At 33.2% G+C, this 19062-nt stretch overlaps 2 protein-coding genes across 5 annotated transcripts; one reads left to right on the forward strand and one right to left on the reverse strand.

Moving 5' to 3' along the window:
* The first annotated feature begins 1298 nt into the window (after positions 1–1298).
* On the forward strand, positions 1299–6014 carry LOC110113784. Of its 2 annotated transcripts, none has more exons than XM_020846479.2 (9): positions 1299–1558; positions 1627–1789; positions 1861–1953; positions 2174–2301; positions 2380–2476; positions 3512–3589; positions 3673–3898; positions 4744–4967; positions 5849–6014. In XM_020846479.2, the coding sequence occupies exons 1-9, from the start codon at positions 1332–1334 to the stop codon at positions 5855–5857; spliced, it is 1245 nt and encodes a 414-aa protein (XP_020702138.1). In that variant the 5' UTR covers positions 1299–1331; the 3' UTR covers positions 5858–6014. The 2 variants fall into 2 exon arrangements, with proteins under 2 accessions (XP_020702138.1, XP_020702137.1); XM_020846478.2 differs by lacking the exon at positions 5849–6014 and adding an exon at positions 5394–5614 and having other exon boundaries at positions 1300–1558.
* Positions 4751–18299, reverse strand: LOC110113786 (GEM-like protein 2). 3 transcript variants are annotated; one of them, XM_020846482.2, is made up of 6 exons: positions 17876–18299; positions 17174–17275; positions 9163–9437; positions 5695–5906; positions 5350–5402; positions 4751–4945 (listed from the first exon to the last, which is right to left on the reverse strand). In XM_020846482.2, the coding sequence occupies exons 1-4, from the start codon at positions 18066–18068 to the stop codon at positions 5709–5711; spliced, it is 768 nt and encodes a 255-aa protein (XP_020702141.1). In that variant the 5' UTR covers positions 18069–18299; the 3' UTR covers positions 4751–4945; positions 5350–5402; positions 5695–5708. The 3 variants fall into 3 exon arrangements, with proteins under 3 accessions (XP_020702141.1, XP_020702139.1, XP_020702140.1); XM_020846480.2 differs by having other exon boundaries at positions 17873–18299; XM_020846481.2 differs by lacking the exon at positions 5350–5402 and having other exon boundaries at positions 17873–18299.
* Positions 18300–19062: the final 763 nt, after the last annotated feature.

A 19062-nucleotide genomic window follows, 5' to 3' on the forward strand; every position in this document is an offset into this window, starting at 1 on the left:
CCTATGACAAAACCAACGAGACAAACTTTTAGCAAAAATGTCAGGACACCGAACTGAGAAATAGGTACGGATATCCAATAAAAATTTGACATATGAACTGCACTTTGACAGTACTTTTTAACTGCGCTTTGACTATGCTTTTACTGCGATTTGCCTGTACTTTACTTGTACTTTACCTGCACTTTTGCCACGCTTGATTTAAAATTCTGCGGACACATGTACATTCCACATGTCAATATTTTATTGGTCCGGTGTCCGGGCCTAATAATTTTCCCAAGCTTTGGATTTTATCAATGTTAGTTTCTTCTCCTAAAAAAGTAAAAATCCTTATAACTGATAAAAAAAATGCTGAGATACTACATTAACTTGATGTTTTAGTTCAATATAAGCAATCATGTCGATTTTATATTTTAAAACATTTCCTGAAAATGCCTACTTCGATAAATGCATTGCAGCATAAGTTCTCCATTGATAATATCACGCAGGTTGCTCTCTTGTACGAGAAATTATTACGTGCGGTTATCCGATGCAGTCTGGAGATAAATCAGAATACGTCATGTCATTATTTTGGTGTGTATTGTAGCTATATACCGGATGACGTGACGCATCCTGATTCTCCTACAGGAAGAGAGAATATTATGTGCGGAGTAAGGAAAAGAAAAATCAACTCGGTCTAGCAAGAGAGATTTTGTTAATTTAATTTTTTATATAATAATTTTGTCCACCCTAAAAAATAAGACTAGTTTCACCCCTGATTGGAGTCACCGCTCATTGGCACTCCAATTAGGTTCCAATTAGGCTCCACGAAGCTCGGTTATAATAAATAAAAATTAAAAAATAAATAAAATAAAAAATAAATAAAATTAGGCTCTAGGAAGGGCAAATTATTAGGTCCAGTCACCGGACCTATTTCTAGGTCCGAAGATCCAATAGAAACTTGCCACGTGGACTGCGCTTTAGATGCCCTTTGACTGCTCTCTACCTGCGCTTTATCTGCACTTTAGACTGAGCTTTTTTGACTCAAAGCCCACGCGAAAAATTTTTAGTGGATGTCCGGACCCAGAAATAGGTCTGGTGACCGGACCTAATAATTTGCCTCTATGAAGAGAGATTATTATATGAGAATCAGAAAATTGCCTGATTTTTATGAGTGTGCATATTTTAATGTGTGCACTCATAAAAATCAGAGCTCATCAAATAATAATATGATCGCCAATTATAATATGTATAGTCATTTATACCCTCACAAAAGGCCACAGAACCTCCAATCAATCATTAAATTCAAAATCTTTTAAGATAACCCAAAGCCCTGCAAATCGCCATCAATACTGATGCTATCAGCTTCCACAGAGGCAGTAATGAGCTCCAGCACAGCGAGCAAAGCCCTGGAGAAAGCCTTGGGGCTGGTCGTCGGTCTGGGGTTTCTCTCCCTCTTCCTTTGGATCTTTTCAGACCTCCGATCCAAGCTCTTCCACCGCCACCTCTCTACACCTAATCTTGCGGTCTTCTCCACCGCTTTCGCCTCCCGGAACCTCCCCCTTCTCCATCGCACTTACCGGTAACAAATTGATTATCGCAGCTACTGAACTGTGTTCGGATCTTTTCAACTAACTTGTCGAATTAAAGGAATCGAGCTTCGTCGACGAGAGAACAGAGAAGCAGTTTGGTCGGTGATGATCACGCCAATACCATCAATGGTAGCGGTGGCTGGCAGTTGGTGAAAGAGGAATTTACTTTTCAGGAATGCACCGCTCCTTTTAACAGTTGCCATGCTTCCACCATCGTCGAGGTGAGTCGCTCCTGTTCAATTTCTCATCATTTGATGATCTGAAGCTAGTCTCTCATGTGATGTCTTTATAGATCGAACGGGGTAAGTTGCTTGTGGCTTACTTTGGGGGTAGTGCAGAAGGAGCTCCAGATGTCAAGATTTGGCTGCAGAATTACAGCGACAGCGTGAGTGTTTTCTTTCCTCCCTTCGTCTTCAAAGCGTAAGTTGTAATAGCCTAAACCCTAAACCATTTAGATATAATGGACTTATAGTTTTGTCTTGCCAATAGAACTTCTTAGAGGCTGTTTGGTAGCATCCAGGATTTTAAGATGTCAACTTCTTCGTTCTACTTGAGGAATCTTATATTAATCTTCTATGATCCCTAAATTGGAATTGCATCTTCAGGATGGATGCTGGTATCCTCCATCAGTTGCAGACGAACAAGCAGAGGTACCTTTGTGGAATCCTGTGCTGTTTCAGCTTCCTTCTCGTGAGCTGCTATTGTTCTACAAGATTGGCCAGGAAGTTCAGAAGTCAGGATTCTTCACTGTTTTGTTTTTAGCTTCTGCTCTCCAGTTTTCTATGTCTCTCACCATGTGCTGAAACTGCAGATGGAGTGGAAGCATGAAGAGATCGCTTGATGGTGGGATAACTTGGTCAGAAAGAGAGCAGCTTCCTCCTGGAATAATTGGCCCATCAAAGAACAAGGTAAGTGGAATGAATGACAGGACTTTGCATTTGCTGGAGCAAAGGATACTCTTCGGTGGGAGCTATTATTCTATGCGGACACCGGACGGCATCCAATTACGCTTATTTACCGAGCAATACGGGAATGGTATCGAGCTCAGTACCGAGTTTGGTACATTTTTTAGGTGACGTGGTGCATTTTTATTAGTCTCCGGATGCCATCCGAACTCCGCACAGAATAATAAATCCTTCGGTGGAGAGATTATTATGTGCAGAATCCAGACCACAACTATGTCCGCATTCTGTGAGTGTGCACAATAAAAGTGTAGTAAAGTATAATTACTATGCACATTACCCTTTTACTCCGCACACTCACAAAATCTGTACGTAGCTCCGATCCAGATTCCGCACGTAATAATCTCTCCTCTTATGTGTCCGTTTCATTGGTTTGATATGTTTTATTTGCAGATTAGCTAAATCAATTAATCTCAATTTTAAAATTCCAAAAATCGAACCAAATGAATATTTTTTCTAACTAAATTTAGCAGAATCGGATTTTAAATTGGTCAGTTTGATCTGAATAGTAGATATCAAGAAGATTACTGAGTAATCTTTGTTAAAATTTAATTAGTATTCACACTAAGAAATTACCTTAGGATGACAAAACTATCAGACTAATAGGTCAAAATGGACAATTATCTTAATGGTTAAAGACTTGTAAGGTCATTAGATCAAAGAAGATAATATCTCAATCGCTAAGAACTTAGACGATTACGCTTAACATGAATAAATCTAGCTAAATTGGGATATTTTTATTTTCATCAAATAGACTTTCTTGCTGGAAGACGGCCGGTTGCTCTACGGATTTTCTTTTTAGGGTTTAGGATGACAAACTATAAGAATGTTGGGTCAAAACGGACAATTATCTCAATCATTAAGACTTGTAAGGTTATTAGATCAAAAAGGATAATATCTCGATGGTTGAGAATTCAGAATGATTACGCTTAACATGAATAAATCCAGCTAAATTGGGATATTTTTATTTGCATCAAATAGCCCTTCTTGCTCGACGACGGCCGATTGCTCTGCGGATCCTCTGTGGAGAGCTGGAACTCTTGGGGAGCTTGGATGGAGGTATTGTGCACTTGCTAACACTTATAACTAACATTGCCACACTTATTTACTGGCAATTTGAAACTTAGTTCTTTATTGTTCAGATTACAGCAGATAGTGGCCATTCCTGGAAGAAATATGGCCCTATATATATTGAGAATGAAACACTGAGTGTTATTCAACCAGTACCATACAAGACTGCAAGTGGCGCTTTAAGAGTACTGCTGAGGTCCTTCGAAAATATTTCCAAAGTTTATATGTCAGAATCAGTTGATGGAGGCTTTACTTGGAGCTTGGCTGCACCTACTCAACTTCCAAATCCAAATTCAGGTTAGTTTCAAAAGAAATCCATTTGTATGAACAATAATGCATTATAGTACTCGCATTAAGGCTTCATTTGAGACAGCTTTCTTACTGCTTTCAAAAATAATTTTTTAGTACAAAATTTTATTAAAATAAAAAAATTTGTACTTAAAAAACTGCTTCAGAGAGCAGTTACAAAGCTGTCCCAAATGAAGCAGCTTTCTTATTGTTTTGTAAAGCAATTTTTAACATAAAAACTTTTTGAATTAAAATTTTTTTACTAGGAAATTACTTTGAACAATAATAAGAAAACTGTCCCAAACAAAAAAAACTATTCAAATCTCTTACAACTAGTCCAACATAGAATTGGTCGAAGAAAATGTTCAACCAGAATCCAATCAAATGTTCAACTATGATGATGTAAATATTATTAAACTTAATTAAAATAATTTAAATTATATAATTTTTCTAATAGTAATGATAAGTGATAATATATACCATAAAATATAACAAATACATGAAACACATACAAAAAAATTATATTTCAACATCTCATCATTGCAGCTTGTGCTCGAACCGATTCAATTGCTCATAATTCAAGGTTTGAACTGTTTGATCGACATTTTTTTATAGGATTAAGATATTGTTTGGAACATTTTTCTTACTGCTTCTTAAAACAGTTTTTAGTCAAATTATTTTACGACCTAAAATTGATTCTCTATAAATCCGATTTGTAATCGGATCCAACTGATTCGAGGACTGATTCACAGTCCAACTAATTCAACCATATGATTTTCACAATCATCTTGTTAAAGACTTTTTTTGCAGTACTAAAAATGCATGTATAACATGGAAGCTACCATTTACTTCAGGTATTGATGGAGTGAAACTAAGAGATGGTCGCTTGATACTAGCTTACAATACCATATCTAGAGCAGTACTCAAAGTAGCATGCTCTGAGGATGATGGTGATACATGGTATGATGTAATTACACTTGAGGAAACTGAAGGGATGGAATTCTCTTATCCTGCTGTGATCCAGACCATGGATGAGCTCGTCCACATCACCTACACCTACAACAGGACACAAATTAAGGTATTAATCAGGCACCGCAATCAAGACTAAGGCTTCATGTGAGACAATTTTTTTCTTGCTTTCTAAAACAGCTTTGTAGTATACATTTTTTTTAACTTGAAACTTTCGTACTAGAAATCCGTTTTAGAAAGCAGTACGAAAGTTGTCCCAAATGAAACTTAAGACTCCATTTGGGACGGTTTTTTTCCTTCTCCTTAAATCAGCTTTTTAATATAAAAATTAATTTTTTATACTAAAAAGCTGCTTTAAGAAACAGCAAAAAATTCAACCCAAACGAAACCTAAAGAAGCTTTTTAGTACAAAAATTAAAAAATTTGTTCTAAAAAGCTGATTTAAGAAACAGTAAGAAAACATTCCCAAATGAAACCTAAATTTAGCTTACCTTTTCTTCTTTAATAACACAATTTTGTTGTGATGTGTGCACAGCATGTTGTCCTACAACCCAGCATACCATAAGGTTACAAGCAAGAAATCTTCTGCCACTCAATCACAAGATAGAGAGGCAAAATTGCAAATTATATAAATAGGACATGATTCTATTGTCAATTATGTAATGTTCATTGTAATTGTTTGGGACATTCTTTTTATTGCTTCTTAAAACAGTTTTATAGTACAAAAATTTTAATTTTTATACTAAAAAGTTGCTTTAAGAAGCAGTAAGAAAGCCATCCCAAACAAAGCCTTATATTCTTCCTAGTCTATTTATTTAGAAAGGAGTATATTCCACCTTTAGAGAAGCATTTATATCTGGTGATTGTATTTCCTGTGGGCAAGCTGCAAGGCATCTTTCAGGTTCTTGAGAGCTTTCTCGTAAGATACAAAGCCCATGAACCAAAATTCATGGCTGTCTGAGGTGACAATCTGAATGTATTTCTCTGCAGGATTTTTAGGGTTGGAAGAAGGAATAACATCACTGAGCTGATCTAATTGTACCACAACCTGCAAAAGAATGCCTTATAGTCAATTGAAGATTTCAGGTAACATAAATATGTACTGAAAATAAAGAAACAAATAGTATTTTTATTATTGATTCATGTTTCCAATAAATTCACTGCATTGATAGTGGCATAGATAGCTGATGCCTAAAACAAACACTTTCTACTATTGAGATTAAATCTCCAAATAGTCCTCAGATTATTTGAATGTGGCTAATTTAATTCCAGAATGTCATATTTACTTAATTTTATTCCAACTATATACAAATGTTATAAAATGATCTCTCATGAAAAAATTATGATACAAAATTAATCACAGTTTAAACCGTCGACCATACAATATGAATGTTATTAAAATATTCCAGCACTTCAAAATGTCTATTTGAATCTCCTTTAATGAAAAATTTCTTCAAGATGTATCATTTATATTAATTTGTGCAAGTCATTTCCAAAATTTAATTTTGAACACACATTCAAACTTATTTAAAAAGCATAAGCACTTATAATATTAATAATCTTAAAATCAATAATAATTTTTAAAGTTAAATTTTTATCTCTAATTCTATTAATGTCTATAATATTATCTTTGAAACTTCTATCTATAATTACACTTAACATTATTTCTAGTAGGCCTCATTTCTAAATACCACAATTTAAATCTTAAGCTATAAATCTCCTTAGTCTTTTCTCCAACTCATTTAGTTTGTTGAATAAATAAAATATTAATTTTATTAATTTGCTAGTAAGAAAACTTATATTTCAAGTTTCTATCATAATTCTAATTTCATGGATTAGCTTATCTATCCACATCTGTCTATAATGTGAGAACATTTGCTGATTTAACACTGCACTAGTAGCCCTTGCAGATTTTTCGCTATATTCACGCATTACAGTTTGTTGTTTTCAAGGAACACCCTAACATTAACACAATATATTAAAAGATTTATGTCATAATTATCCCATAAATTTTATGCTAATTGTCAAATACCTAATACAAACTTCCACTTTTCTCATCTAGAGATTAGGACATAACAATGACAGTGTTCAACATAGGATGAAATAAACAACAAAAACACACAAAATATATAAAAGTCCATAAGTTCTCAATTTTTATTTTGAGAGAGAATCATCTCTCTTAAATGTAAAAAATAACAAACACATTTCTTTCATTTTAAAAGATAATTTAATAGTAGTCAAAATTTGATGTTTCATAAAATTTCAACAACAATGAAATTTACATTGCAAAATAGAAATTTGATATATATTGCAATTGATAAAATCTTAATTAGGCCTATAAATCAGATACCAACCAATTAAAAAAGAAAAGATAGAAATCACCAAAAGAAGAATTAGGTCTGACGCTCTGATATAGGGAGGCTTGTCAACACCCATGAAGAAGTCGAAAAAGATAAATCTAATTAATACATGTATGTACACATGATTAAAGATAATTGAAACTATGTTGTGACACATTTGATGCTTAAAAGACCAAAAAAAAAAATTTCTCAAATTCTCCAAATTTTGGACTTAAAATCCTCCACAAATTGGACGTAAAATTGTAAGTTTTCAATTTAGTTGTAGCTCTAGTGAGAAGATACGAAATGAGCATATACGTGAAAAGATTGAAGTAGCTCTAGTGGAAGATAGGATTAGAGAGAGTCGCTTTCGATGGTTTAGTCGTATAAAACTGAGGCCTTCCAATGACCCCGTTAGGAGAGTACAAATTTTAGATTTGGCTTATGTTAAGAAAAGTAGAGGTAGACCTAAAAAACTTGGTTAGAAAATATTAGAAATGACCTTTCTTTATTAGGTTTAAATGAGAATTTGAACCGTAACAGAACACAATGGAGAAAAATGATTCATGTATATTTTAAGAGTGGGATAAAGGCTTCATGTTGTTGTTTGTTGTCATCGTCATCTTGTCGGAGCCATCATCATACACGTGTTTTACGAAAAGAAAAGAAAAGTAAAAACAAAGAAATAAAACAACATCAATGCATATCATATGTATTCCCAATGAATAAAAACTTTCAAATTTACATCATGAGGACATTCATAAGCACTAATGTTCCATGGCTTAACATTATTGTGTTATAGGGAAGAGTTCACTTTGACACAACCATTAGTAAAATTACCATTAGTTATACATGACAGAGTGAACTTGGGTAAAGGTTAGCAAAAATATCATCTGCAACTGACATGCTATAACTTTGGTATAACATGAATCTGAACCATGAGATGGTTTGCTTATCTACAATATGATTCATCAATATGCCAAAATATTCATCCTTAAATACTAAACGCCCCAAAAGTAAGGCAGGGGGGATCCTCTTATTCACATCTTCAACTAAAGAAAGCTCTGTTGAGCTACTTAAGCGCCTTTCTCTTGCCCTTGAGTTTATTGGAAAATTTAATCTTCGTTTGGGACAATTTTCTTAGTGCTTCTTTTAGCAGCTTTGTAGTAAAAAAAATTTAATTTTTGTGCTAAAAAGCTGCTTTAAGAAGCAATAAAAAAGCTGTCCCAAACAAAACCTTAGCATCAAAATCTCTGCCCATGACAATTCCTCAAGGCAGGCTCATGTTTTTTGTTGTGTTTGCAAGAAATGAGCTTGCACTAAGTATGATGTTTTTCAAAAACTTGATCAGATCATATAATCATTTTTAGCACTTAACACAACAATACTTATTCTCAACTAAACCTCATCTTGCTCTTCAAGATTTTATTGAAAAAAAAAATGTTAATCCAACTATTGCATTATTCACTATAACATTCCAAATCTTAATTAGTATTCATCGATAAATCTAAGACTTTGCCTTCAACATCTTTGTTCGAGCGACGGTAAACTTACATGCTACAATATCTCCCTAGACCCTTATTAATCCATGCCTTTTTGTCTAACACATGTCCTTTTAAGCTTCGTTTGGGACGGCTTTTTTATTGGTTTTTAAACCAGCTTTCTTATTCAAAAATTTTGATTTTGAACTAAAAAGTTGTTTGAAGAAGCAGTAAGAAAGTCATCCCAAACGAAGCCTTAGTTTCTCAACTTATTTGAAATTGATAAATTTAGTTGCATGCTTATACTGGTGCAGATGCTTTCCTTCAGCTGTGCACTGCTACCTAAGCCTTGACTATGCTAATTAAGACTAACACATTTTGGAACCAAATCCCATTAACAGAGTATGAAACTCTAGCAAGTAATACATATGAAGACATAATGCATAATAAACGTATATATCAGAAAAGAAATCAGAAGCTGTACCTTGTAATATACCCACTCCTGTTGACCTAAAGGTGTGTAGTGGCAAAGAGGGTTGTCGCTACAAAACGCCAGCCTTAGTGAAGAAAGGTATAGGGTCCCTATTACAGGACCAGTGGACGTGGAAAGATAACAAGCAAATGCTTTTCTAAGTTCCTCCCCTGTATAAATACCAAAGTTCTGCTGAAAAATTTTGTCGTTGCCCCCTTCTGCAAAGACCTTTGTTCTTTGAGCAATCCTTGCCATTGCTGCATCAGTGATACTAGGACCTGTTTTGACTATGTAATGAAAAAGCAAAATTGAAAATGAGAAAACTTCATATACTCCTACTTTAAGATAGTAAGGTGTAGGAGTGTCAATTTCGGGTCACGGGTCAGATTCGGGTCGAACCCGAAACTGACCCGGCACTATTACAATAGCTCATGCCAAATTACAGATTTACTGCTTTCACAGCTAAATGACATCACATACGAAAGATAGAATTTAGAAGTATAGCCTCTACAATAGCCCTTCATGAATTGTTAGCCAAGGAAATAAACAATACACGTCCAACTAGTATATACAAAAATATAAAAAACTGAAATTTTATTGCTATAATTAATTTTTAATTATTTTTACATAACCTATTTATAGCCCAAAAAAAAATAAAAATAAGAATATTTCAGAATCCTCATAGATCTAGTTAAAAAATAAGAAGTTTTGATTCTTCCAATATACAAACAGTAGGAATTAATTTTAGCTTTCATAATTTTCATGTGAATTTATTGCTAAAAAATTTCTAAGTCTTTTTTTTTTTAAATAGAATCAAAATTAATTATTTGTACTCTTTTATTCATCTCCTATAGCTCTAACTTTTATAATGAAATTAATTAGATTTGGGACGAGCTGGGCAGCTCAATGGTTGAGCGAAAAAATTCCTCCTGCCGGCTCACATGTTTGATCCCTAACGGTCCCCAAAAGAAATAATTAGATTTTGATATTATAATCAAAATTTTATCATTATAAATTAAAAATTTTAGTATTTATTTTAAAATCAATAAATGTAATATAAGTTAAAAGAACTTTTTTGCGAAATAGAATTAGAGATCGATGAATAAATAATATTTTAATCACATATATTGAGAAAAAAATATTTGATTGTATTGATAATAAAATAACAATTCAACTCTTTTAGAATATGAAGAGTATGTATTATAAATTGTAAATGTTTTTATCATTTTTTAAACATTTCTAAAATAAAAAAAAAATATTTTAAAGTTGTCAATGCCAGTCTCAAGCATAAATAAAAAAAATTGAGGGAATATCTAAAAAATTAATTTGTGCCCCTACTAGAAAAAAAATTTCTTGCTTCGCCAATGTCCATCAAGCAAGGTGTGTGATATGAAGTAGCGAGAAGGGAATGAAAAGGTAATAATTCATAGTACGGGCCGTAAGTTTACAAAATAAAATCAACTAGATACATTAAAGTTTGAAACACTACAAGAACTTCATAGAATTTTCAATTCATAAGTATTTATCACAATGAGAAAGAAGTTAATACGTTAAAAATGTGGGATAGTCTCGAAAAACATATATGTGCATCGAAAAGACGTGAAACTGCATTATACAAATGCATAAAAAATTGTGCATGCCATTTAAAATAAATTTATTATTCATATATGCTCCGACCATCACAATAAACTCTTGAATCTCATATTTGAGAATGTTGTGGGGGATAAATATTAACTCAAAATTTAAGTCAAATCCTCCTTAAAAGAATAGCCAAATATACGATGGTGTGTTTGCTTATTAACATAAGTTTAAATTAGGCATTCAAAGGCTCTTTAAGAAAAACTCATCATAAGAATGCACACTCTCAACTTAATGTCGTTATAATAATTCACAAAGTTCATATTCAACCCAATCCTATGTTGGGGGGCAAACGGAGTTGACAAGATTCAGCAAATAAAAAGATAATTATTGAAAATTCCCAATTATGTTTGTGCTGAAGAATATCTCAACCGAATGGTTAACCCCAAAATCAAATTTCAACCCACAAAGTACAAATAATTTAAAATGACTTCAATGTTTTCTCGATAATGGCCATGTTAAAAGTGAATCTCAACCAAAGGAAACTATTAATTTAAATACCACCAAACCCCAACAAATACAAATATTTTTCATGTGACGTCAATGTTACCCCAATAATGGTCGTGTTAAAATAAGATCTCAATTGGAGGGGTCTTAAAACCTATGAAATTTTAAAATTCAAAGTCTATTTAAATTCAAATATTTAAAGGATAATTAATCACTCATAACTTAAAGCAAAAATCATTCATCATTCACAACAGCTTGGTGAGGGTGATAAATTCAAGAATAACTTTAGCAAACAGCGGATATCCAATCAAGAATATCAATAAGATTCATTTTTAAATAATCTTTTGCTAGTAAGGACGTAACACATATTATCTAATCGATGGTTTGGCCCTAATGATTATATAGACAAATGGATATGACCAAGGCCCTCTGACCAAATGACTTTACCGCAAATATGCACCATTATATTATGATCACAGTCAGAGCATTTATACTCCTCAATGACTAGCACCCTTAAATAATGAACCATATGATACACTTGATAAGGCACAAAGCCCTCTATTAACTAAGGTTGACTTGAATTTGTCCTTTAGCAAAAATTAACCCTAATTCTATAAGGTACCTTTAGAGAAAGCAAGTCATGGTTGCCGACAAGGATCCTTCAATTAGGTCGGATCAACTATCTTTTCTGACTAATTAATTAGAGACCATGACGAACTAGAATGACAAAACAATGGGATCTTAATCAAGCTTGTCATCATTCCTCCCACCATCCACTTTAAGTGCAAGATGGTAAATTTTCAACCCAATATCTAAAATTGTTGCTACTACATGATAGGTATTAAGTGTCTATCTAACGACTAGCCAAATTGAAAGTACACTCTCGTCACCAAGAGTAATTAATAATAAGAGTTTGTGCCTATAAGAAACTTGAACTCAAAATTTAAAAGCCCTTGCAAATGAAGACGAAATATCTTGGTAGTTCATAAAGGGTTGCAACTGTGAGAAACATGAACCCAAATTTTGAAGTTCTTGTAAATGATGGTGAAATCTATGGGTAGTGTCTTATCTCTAACTAATTTTCCCTCTGAAAGTTTATCCTAGAACTTAACCCATAAAAACTCTCCTCGAATCATGTGGATAGGCAGGCTAAGGAGCCAACTTTTTGGAGCCTACAAAATTTATGATTTGTAAGGGCACATGTAAGTTTAAGAAATTCAGCAATTTTTTCATCAATTTGTTCAATTCATATCACAATCTTTTGTTTAGCCAACCTTCTTTTAATTATTTTATTGGACAAATAAGCGAAATACAAAGATCTTATCATTCAGCTTCCCTCATAAACCAACTGTGTTTTCTTATATCTTTCTATTTATTTTCTCATTAAGTTTGAGCTAATTTTTAACTTGATCATATGATAATGAAATTATTAATTGGTCAAGGTCTGTTATGATGTCTCATATAGTGTTTTATTCGCATCTTTATTGTAATCAACTTTTAACTCATTCGTAAAAAGAAAAAATAATTCGAGGAATTTTATTGGCAGGGCTTTTATTCTATTGGCCTATCACAGCAAATATAAGCCACTAAAGTCACATATATGAAATTAGCTTTTGAGTTTAGCACAGTAGGTCAACTGTAAGTCCCTAACAGAAACAACGACTTTAACAACAATATTTTCTTCACAATAATTTTTCTAACAGTAGCTTCTTACCTGACCATTCAAACAATAGCAATAAGACCAAAGTCCTAATTATTTCGATGCAAGTAATAATATAGTAATTCCAACCTTCATGGTAGATAATTCATTAAATAAATTTACTCAATATGTACTGTTTGAGTTTCAAAAATATTTCTAATTTAGAATTTCCAGGATCATATTCGCAGGGCAAAGCTAAACAAGAATTTTTCCAGGTTATCAATGGAGAAGAATCATAATTTAAAATATACAGGATCGCTTAAAGAAACATTTTATGTGTAGTTCTCACCATATGCATTGGCGTACCAAATTATATGATGGTGATTTAAATTTCTTCAAGTCATTTTATGCATTGGCAATCAATATGGGTGGCTCAGTACACCATAATAAATTCATTTAATTTCTTTGAGTTTCATTGTGAAGTAGATGATGATTAAACTTATATGATAGCTATTTAGATTAATTGAAAATAATTATTAATTAAGTGCAAGTCCCTACATCATGATTTATTTATTGAATTAACAATAAAACAATGAAAGTCTTGAACAAGTTGCATTAAAAAAATGAAGAAATTGCAATAATAAATCATTAAAAAAGAAAAATCTAACCACAAAGCTAATTTAGGTTCTACTATTTAGTTTTTTTTAAATGAAATATAACTTGCCACATGATTAACAAAAGATGACTAAAATGGTAAATATAAGGTACGTGTTTGATATGACAACTTGCTAAATTTTAGGAGAGGTAAATGATAATTACCATGCATCATTAGCAATCTTCAAGAAAAAATAATAATTCAAAATTAGATATTATTTATCGTTACAATAATTCACAAAGTTGATATTCAACACAATCCTCTGTTGGGGGGTGCCCAACAGAGTTGACAAAATTCAAAAAATAAAAATATAAATTATTCAAAATTCCCAATTATGTTCATGCTGGAAAAATATCTCATCCAGAGCGTTAACTCTCAAAATCAAATTTTCAAGCCACCAAATACAAATACTTTAAAATGACTTCAATGTTTTCTCAATGATCAATGGTCATGCTAAAAGTGAATCTCAACCGAAGGAAACTATTAATTTAAACGCCACCAAACCCCAATAAATACAAATATTTTTCATGAGACGTTAATGTTAACCAAATAATGGTCGTGTTAAAATAAGATCTCAACCGTAGGGGTCTTTAAAACCTATGAAAATTTTAAAATTCAAAGTCTATTTAAACTCAAATATTTAAAGGGTAATTAATCACACATAACTTAAAGGAAAAATCATTCACCATTCACACCAGCTTGGTGAGGGTGACAAATTCAAAAATAACTTAAGCTCACAAAGAGCGGATGTCCAATCGAGAATATCATTAAGATTCATTTTTAAACAAACAATTGCTAGTAAATACGTAACACAAGTTATCTAATCGATGATTTGGCACTAATAACTATACAGACAAACGGTTATGACCGAGGCCCTCTGACCAAATGATTTTGCCGCAAATAAGCACCATTTATATTATTATCATAGTTGGAGCATGTATTAAAAACAATATTTGGAGCATGTATGCTCCTTAATGAATAGCTCCCTTAAATAATGAATCATAGAATACACTTGTTAAGGCACAGAGCCCTCTGTTAACTAAGGTTGACTTGAATTTGTCCCTTATACAAACACCCTTGAATTTTTCCCTTAGACAAACACTAACCCTAATTCTATAAGGTATCTTTAGATAAAATAACTCATGATTACCGACAAGGATCCTTCAATCACGTTAGTTCAACTATCTTTTCTGACTAATTAAATTAGAGACCATGACGAACCAGAATGACAAAATAATGGGATCTTAATCAAGCTTGTCATCATTCCTCCCAAAATCCACTTTAAGTGCAAGGTGGTAAATTTTAAACCAAATTAGAACTGTTGCTATTACATGGCAGGTACTAAGTGTTTATCTAACGACTAGCCTATTTGAAAGTACGCTCTCGTCACCAAGAGTGCCTATGAGAAACTTGAACTCAAATTTTAAAGTCCTCGCAAATGAAGAAAAAATATCTAGGTATCTGGGTAGTCCATAGAGAGTTGCAACTATGAGAAACTTGAACTCATATCTTAAAGTTCTCGCAAATGATGGTGAAATCAATGGGTAGTGTCTTATTTCTAACCAATTAGCCTTCTGAAAGTTTATCCTAGAACTTAACCCATAAAAACTCCCCTCGAATCATGCAAATAGGCAGGCCAAGGCGACAAATTTTCGGAGCCCACAAAATTTATGATTTGTAAGGGAATATGTTAGTTTAACAAATTCAGTAATTTTTTCATCAATTTGTTCATTTCATATCACAATCTTTTGTTTAAAAAACCTTTTTTTTAATTATTTTATTGGACAATTAAGCGAAATACAAAGAACTTATCATTCAGCTTCCCTTATAAACCAACTGTGTTTTCTTATATCTTTCTATTTATTTTCTCATTAAGTTTGAGCTAATTTTTATCTTGATCATATGATAATGAAATTATTAATTGGTCAAGGTCTGTTATGATGTCTCATATAGTGTTTTATTCGCATCTTTATTGTAATCAACTTATAGCTCATTCGTAAAAAGATAAAATAATACGAGGAATTTTATTGGCAGGGCTTTTATTCTATTGGCCTATCACAGCAAATATAAGGCACTAAAGTCACACATATGAAATTAGCTTTTGTGTTTAGCACAGTAGCTCAACTGTAAATCCCTCAACAGAAACAACGACTTTAACAGCAATATTTTCTTCACAATAATTTTCTAACAGTAGTTTCTTACCTGACCATTCAAACAAAAGCAATCGGACCAAAGTCCTAATTATTTCAATGCAGGTGTTAATTTAGTAATTCCAACCTCCGTAGTAGATAATTCATTATAATTTTACTCAATATGTACTGTTTGAGTTTCAAAAATATGTTAGACTGGTCCAGTGGACTGGTCCAGCCGGTCCACGCGGGACCGGCCCAGACGCGAAACAACGGAGAAAACTCCGCCTGTTGCGGACGCCATGCAAGCCGCAGGTCCACATGAGTCATTTTAGGAAGGATTTTTTAGGGATTTGGGAGGGATTTTTGAATGTAGGGATTGTTTAGGGATTTCCTTTTGATTTTTATGCATTATATACTTTGTTTTCCTAAGGTTATGGCATCTTGAATTTGGCTGAAATTTGAGATCTCTTTGATTTCTTTTGGGCTCTAACGGCGTCTAGAGATTGGGAGAGAACAATTCTCCTCTCGAATAGAGGATCAATTGTATCTCGCTATTTTTCGCTTCCATTTCATCAAATATTACAAATTTTCTACTCTTTTCCTGTTCTTGTGTGGATTTTGGTAAGAAAGCTCGCTGTTTTCCAAAGATTGTTAGGAAATACTTGAGATCTTCAAGTGTTTCCTATCAAAATATTTCTAATTTAGAATTTCCAGAATCATATTCGCAGGGCAAAGCTAAACAAGAATTTTTCCAGGTTATCAATGGAGAAGAATCATAATTTAAAATATACAGGATCGCTTAAAGAAACATTTTATGTGTAGTTCTCACCATATGCATTGGCGTACCAAATTATATGATGGTGATTTAAATTTCTTCAAGTCATTTTATGCATTGGCAATCAATATGGGTGGCTCAGTACACCATAATAAATTCATTTAATTTCTTTGAGTTTCATTGTGAAGTAGATGGTGATTAAACTTATATGATAGCTATTTAGATTAATTGAAAATAATTATTAATTAAGTGCAAGTCCCTACATCATGATTTATTTATTGAATTAACAATAAAACAATGAAAGTCTTGAACAAGTTGCATTAAAAAAATGAAGAAATTGCAATAATAAATCATTAAAAAAGAAAAATCTAACCACAAAGCTAATTTAGGTTCTACTATTTAGTTTTTTTTAAATGAAATATAACTTGCCACATGATTAACAAAAGATGACTAAAATGGTAAATATAAGGTACGTGTTTGATATGACAACTTGCTAAATTTTAGGAGAGGTAAATGATAATTACCATGCATCATTAGCAATCTTCAAGAAAAAATAATAATTCAAAATTAGATATTATTTAATCACATTCATTTAACTATTTTAGATTGACATTCTTACTTCTTTTCTTCATGCATATCACATAGGTCACTAATTGTGGAAAACATATTCTAAATTGCAACGCAAAAGATTTCGTTTAAATGATCAAATTTAGTTCGTAACAGGAAGTGAAACATACGGTGGTTCCAGACATTGCAAGCAAGAACCCCGGCCTTTCTGGTGCTTTGTTCTAGCTTCTTTCCGCACCGGTCCAACACTTTGAAAATGTTCTCTTTTGTTCCTATGGAAAACAAGGAAAAACCAAGAAATACCTTAAGAGGATGAAGTACAAAAGATGTCTGAAGAAAAAAATACAATTGGCTAATCATGGGCTTTGAGAATATTTTTTTATCTACTTCTTAAATCCAATCAAATCTTAGCGCTGAAATAAAAAATTCAGTTCAATTGGGTTTTGATAAATCCTTATTTTGAACTAGCTTTTATCAAAACCTGCCAAAACCAGAATTCGATAGCTTCTCAATTAAAATCCATATAAGCAGACACACCAAACAGCCCTCAAGATTGTTAAACATATTAGATGCCTAATCGTTTCTAAGAGTCGCGCTTTTACTGTCTGAGAATAAGCTAATTCTGATTTGAACACTTAATACATCCCAATCCAATTATTTCAAACCAATTTCCCCCTGATTAAGATTAACTGGATTACTGGGATCATGGGATTAAACTCTCCTAGTCTCTCATCAACTAAAAATTACTAATCTCTTAAACCTCAACCTAATCTCAAACCAACCAAGCCTTCAAAAATTACTCCGAACAACTCAGGCAAAAGAAAACCTGTCATCCAAATATCAAATGATTGCATATATCAACAACTTACTACCGTCACTGGATCCAGCAACAGGGTAGACATGCACATAAGGGTTGTTGGGGACAGCATGCGCTGTGTCTGAGTACATGTCGTAGCTAGGGTTGTAGGCAGCGGCAGAAGAAGCCTGACTGCGGTTGACGGGAGCCCAAGCGGCGGCCTTCTGGTTAGGCGCCGGATGGGCGAGGGGCACCATCGGAGTGCCCATCACCCATGTCCGACCTGCAAATCGCCGTCCTTGGAGTACGGAGGAAGAGGGTATCTGTTCGGCGGTAGCATTGGATGCTTGGTATCAATTAGCAAGAGGGATTTGTAACAGGGAAAGAAATGCCCGGTCCCTTTCGCTTATTTCTTCTCTGAAAAATGGGCGGAGGATTCGAAGCCGATTGAGATGGGAATGGTGAGGAGACAGCGTCGAATGTTCCCAAGCGTCACTAACGAGAGAGAACCGTTATTGCTGGCTGTCACCTGTAAGATTTTTATAAATATCATTAATTTGATTAATGGTTAATTATGCATAAATAATTTAAATTTATTTATAATAATAGTAACAACAATAATAACAATTCTTTATCTCACCATGTGGGTTGGCTAAATCAATCTTTTTTCTACATTATATCTTATTAAGAGATGTTTGATTGGCTAAAAAAAGGAATGTAGATCTGGCGATGGTGGTGGCCAGCGGCGGCCAAATGTGAATGGCTACAGCGGTGGCCAATGGCAGGTGGAGGATGTGTGATCTGGGGGGGGCTAGTTGCCGGTAATGGGTGGAAGCACAAATGTGCAGATCCCCATTATATTGAGCGGGGGGGGGGGCAAATGCCCACCCTCAAAAAAAAAATTTTAATTTTAGAAGGGATATTTTGGAATATTTTTAGTATTTTAGGCATTTTTCCCCCTCTCAAAAAAAAAATTTATCATAATTTTATGAATCATAAGCGTCTTTGCCCATCCCCCACAAAAAAAAAAAATATTTTGGCCCATCCTAAAAGAAGAAGCTGGATCTGCCCCTGGAAGCACACTACATTTATTTTAAATTACTTTGCATTCATTTTTCATCCAACAAAACATCAATATTTTCAAAACCCCTGGATTTTGAATACCTTACACATATTTTACTTCAAACCAAACAGCCCCTAAGAGTTAAATTTTCATTTAAATATAAAAAAATGTATATTATTTTTAATAGCTTATAATCAAGT

The sequence above is a fragment of the Dendrobium catenatum genome, unplaced genomic scaffold, assembly GCF_001605985.2.
Source record: "Dendrobium catenatum unplaced genomic scaffold, ASM160598v2 fragScaff_scaffold_1117, whole genome shotgun sequence".
Classification (NCBI taxonomy): Eukaryota; Viridiplantae; Streptophyta; class Magnoliopsida; order Asparagales; family Orchidaceae; genus Dendrobium; species Dendrobium catenatum.

What these genes read in the sequence shown, in the direction of transcription:
- LOC110113784 (XM_020846478.2), top strand. Translation starts at nt 1,332, where the DNA reads ATGCTATCAGCTTCCACAGAGGCAGTAATGAGCTCCAGCACAGCGAGC. An exon ending in CTTCTCCATCGCACTTACCG is followed by an intron (nt 1,559 to 1,626) that starts GTAACAAATTGA and finishes GTCGAATTAAAG; the next exon opens with GAATCGAGCTTCGTCGACGA. An exon ending in ATTGGCCAGGAAGTTCAGAA is followed by an intron (nt 2,302 to 2,379) that starts GTCAGGATTCTT and finishes CTGAAACTGCAG; the next exon opens with ATGGAGTGGAAGCATGAAGA.
- LOC110113786 (XM_020846481.2), bottom strand. Translation starts at nt 18,068, where the DNA reads ATGGGCACTCCGATGGTGCCCCTCGCCCATCCGGCGCCTAACCAGAAG. An exon ending in TGCTGGATCCAGTGACGGTA is followed by an intron (nt 17,276 to 17,872) that starts GTAAGTTGTTGA and finishes TGTTTTCCATAG; the next exon opens with GAACAAAAGAGAACATTTTC. An exon ending in AGGAGTGGGTATATTACAAG is followed by an intron (nt 5,907 to 9,162) that starts GTACAGCTTCTG and finishes ATTCTTTTGCAG; the next exon opens with GTTGTGGTACAATTAGATCA.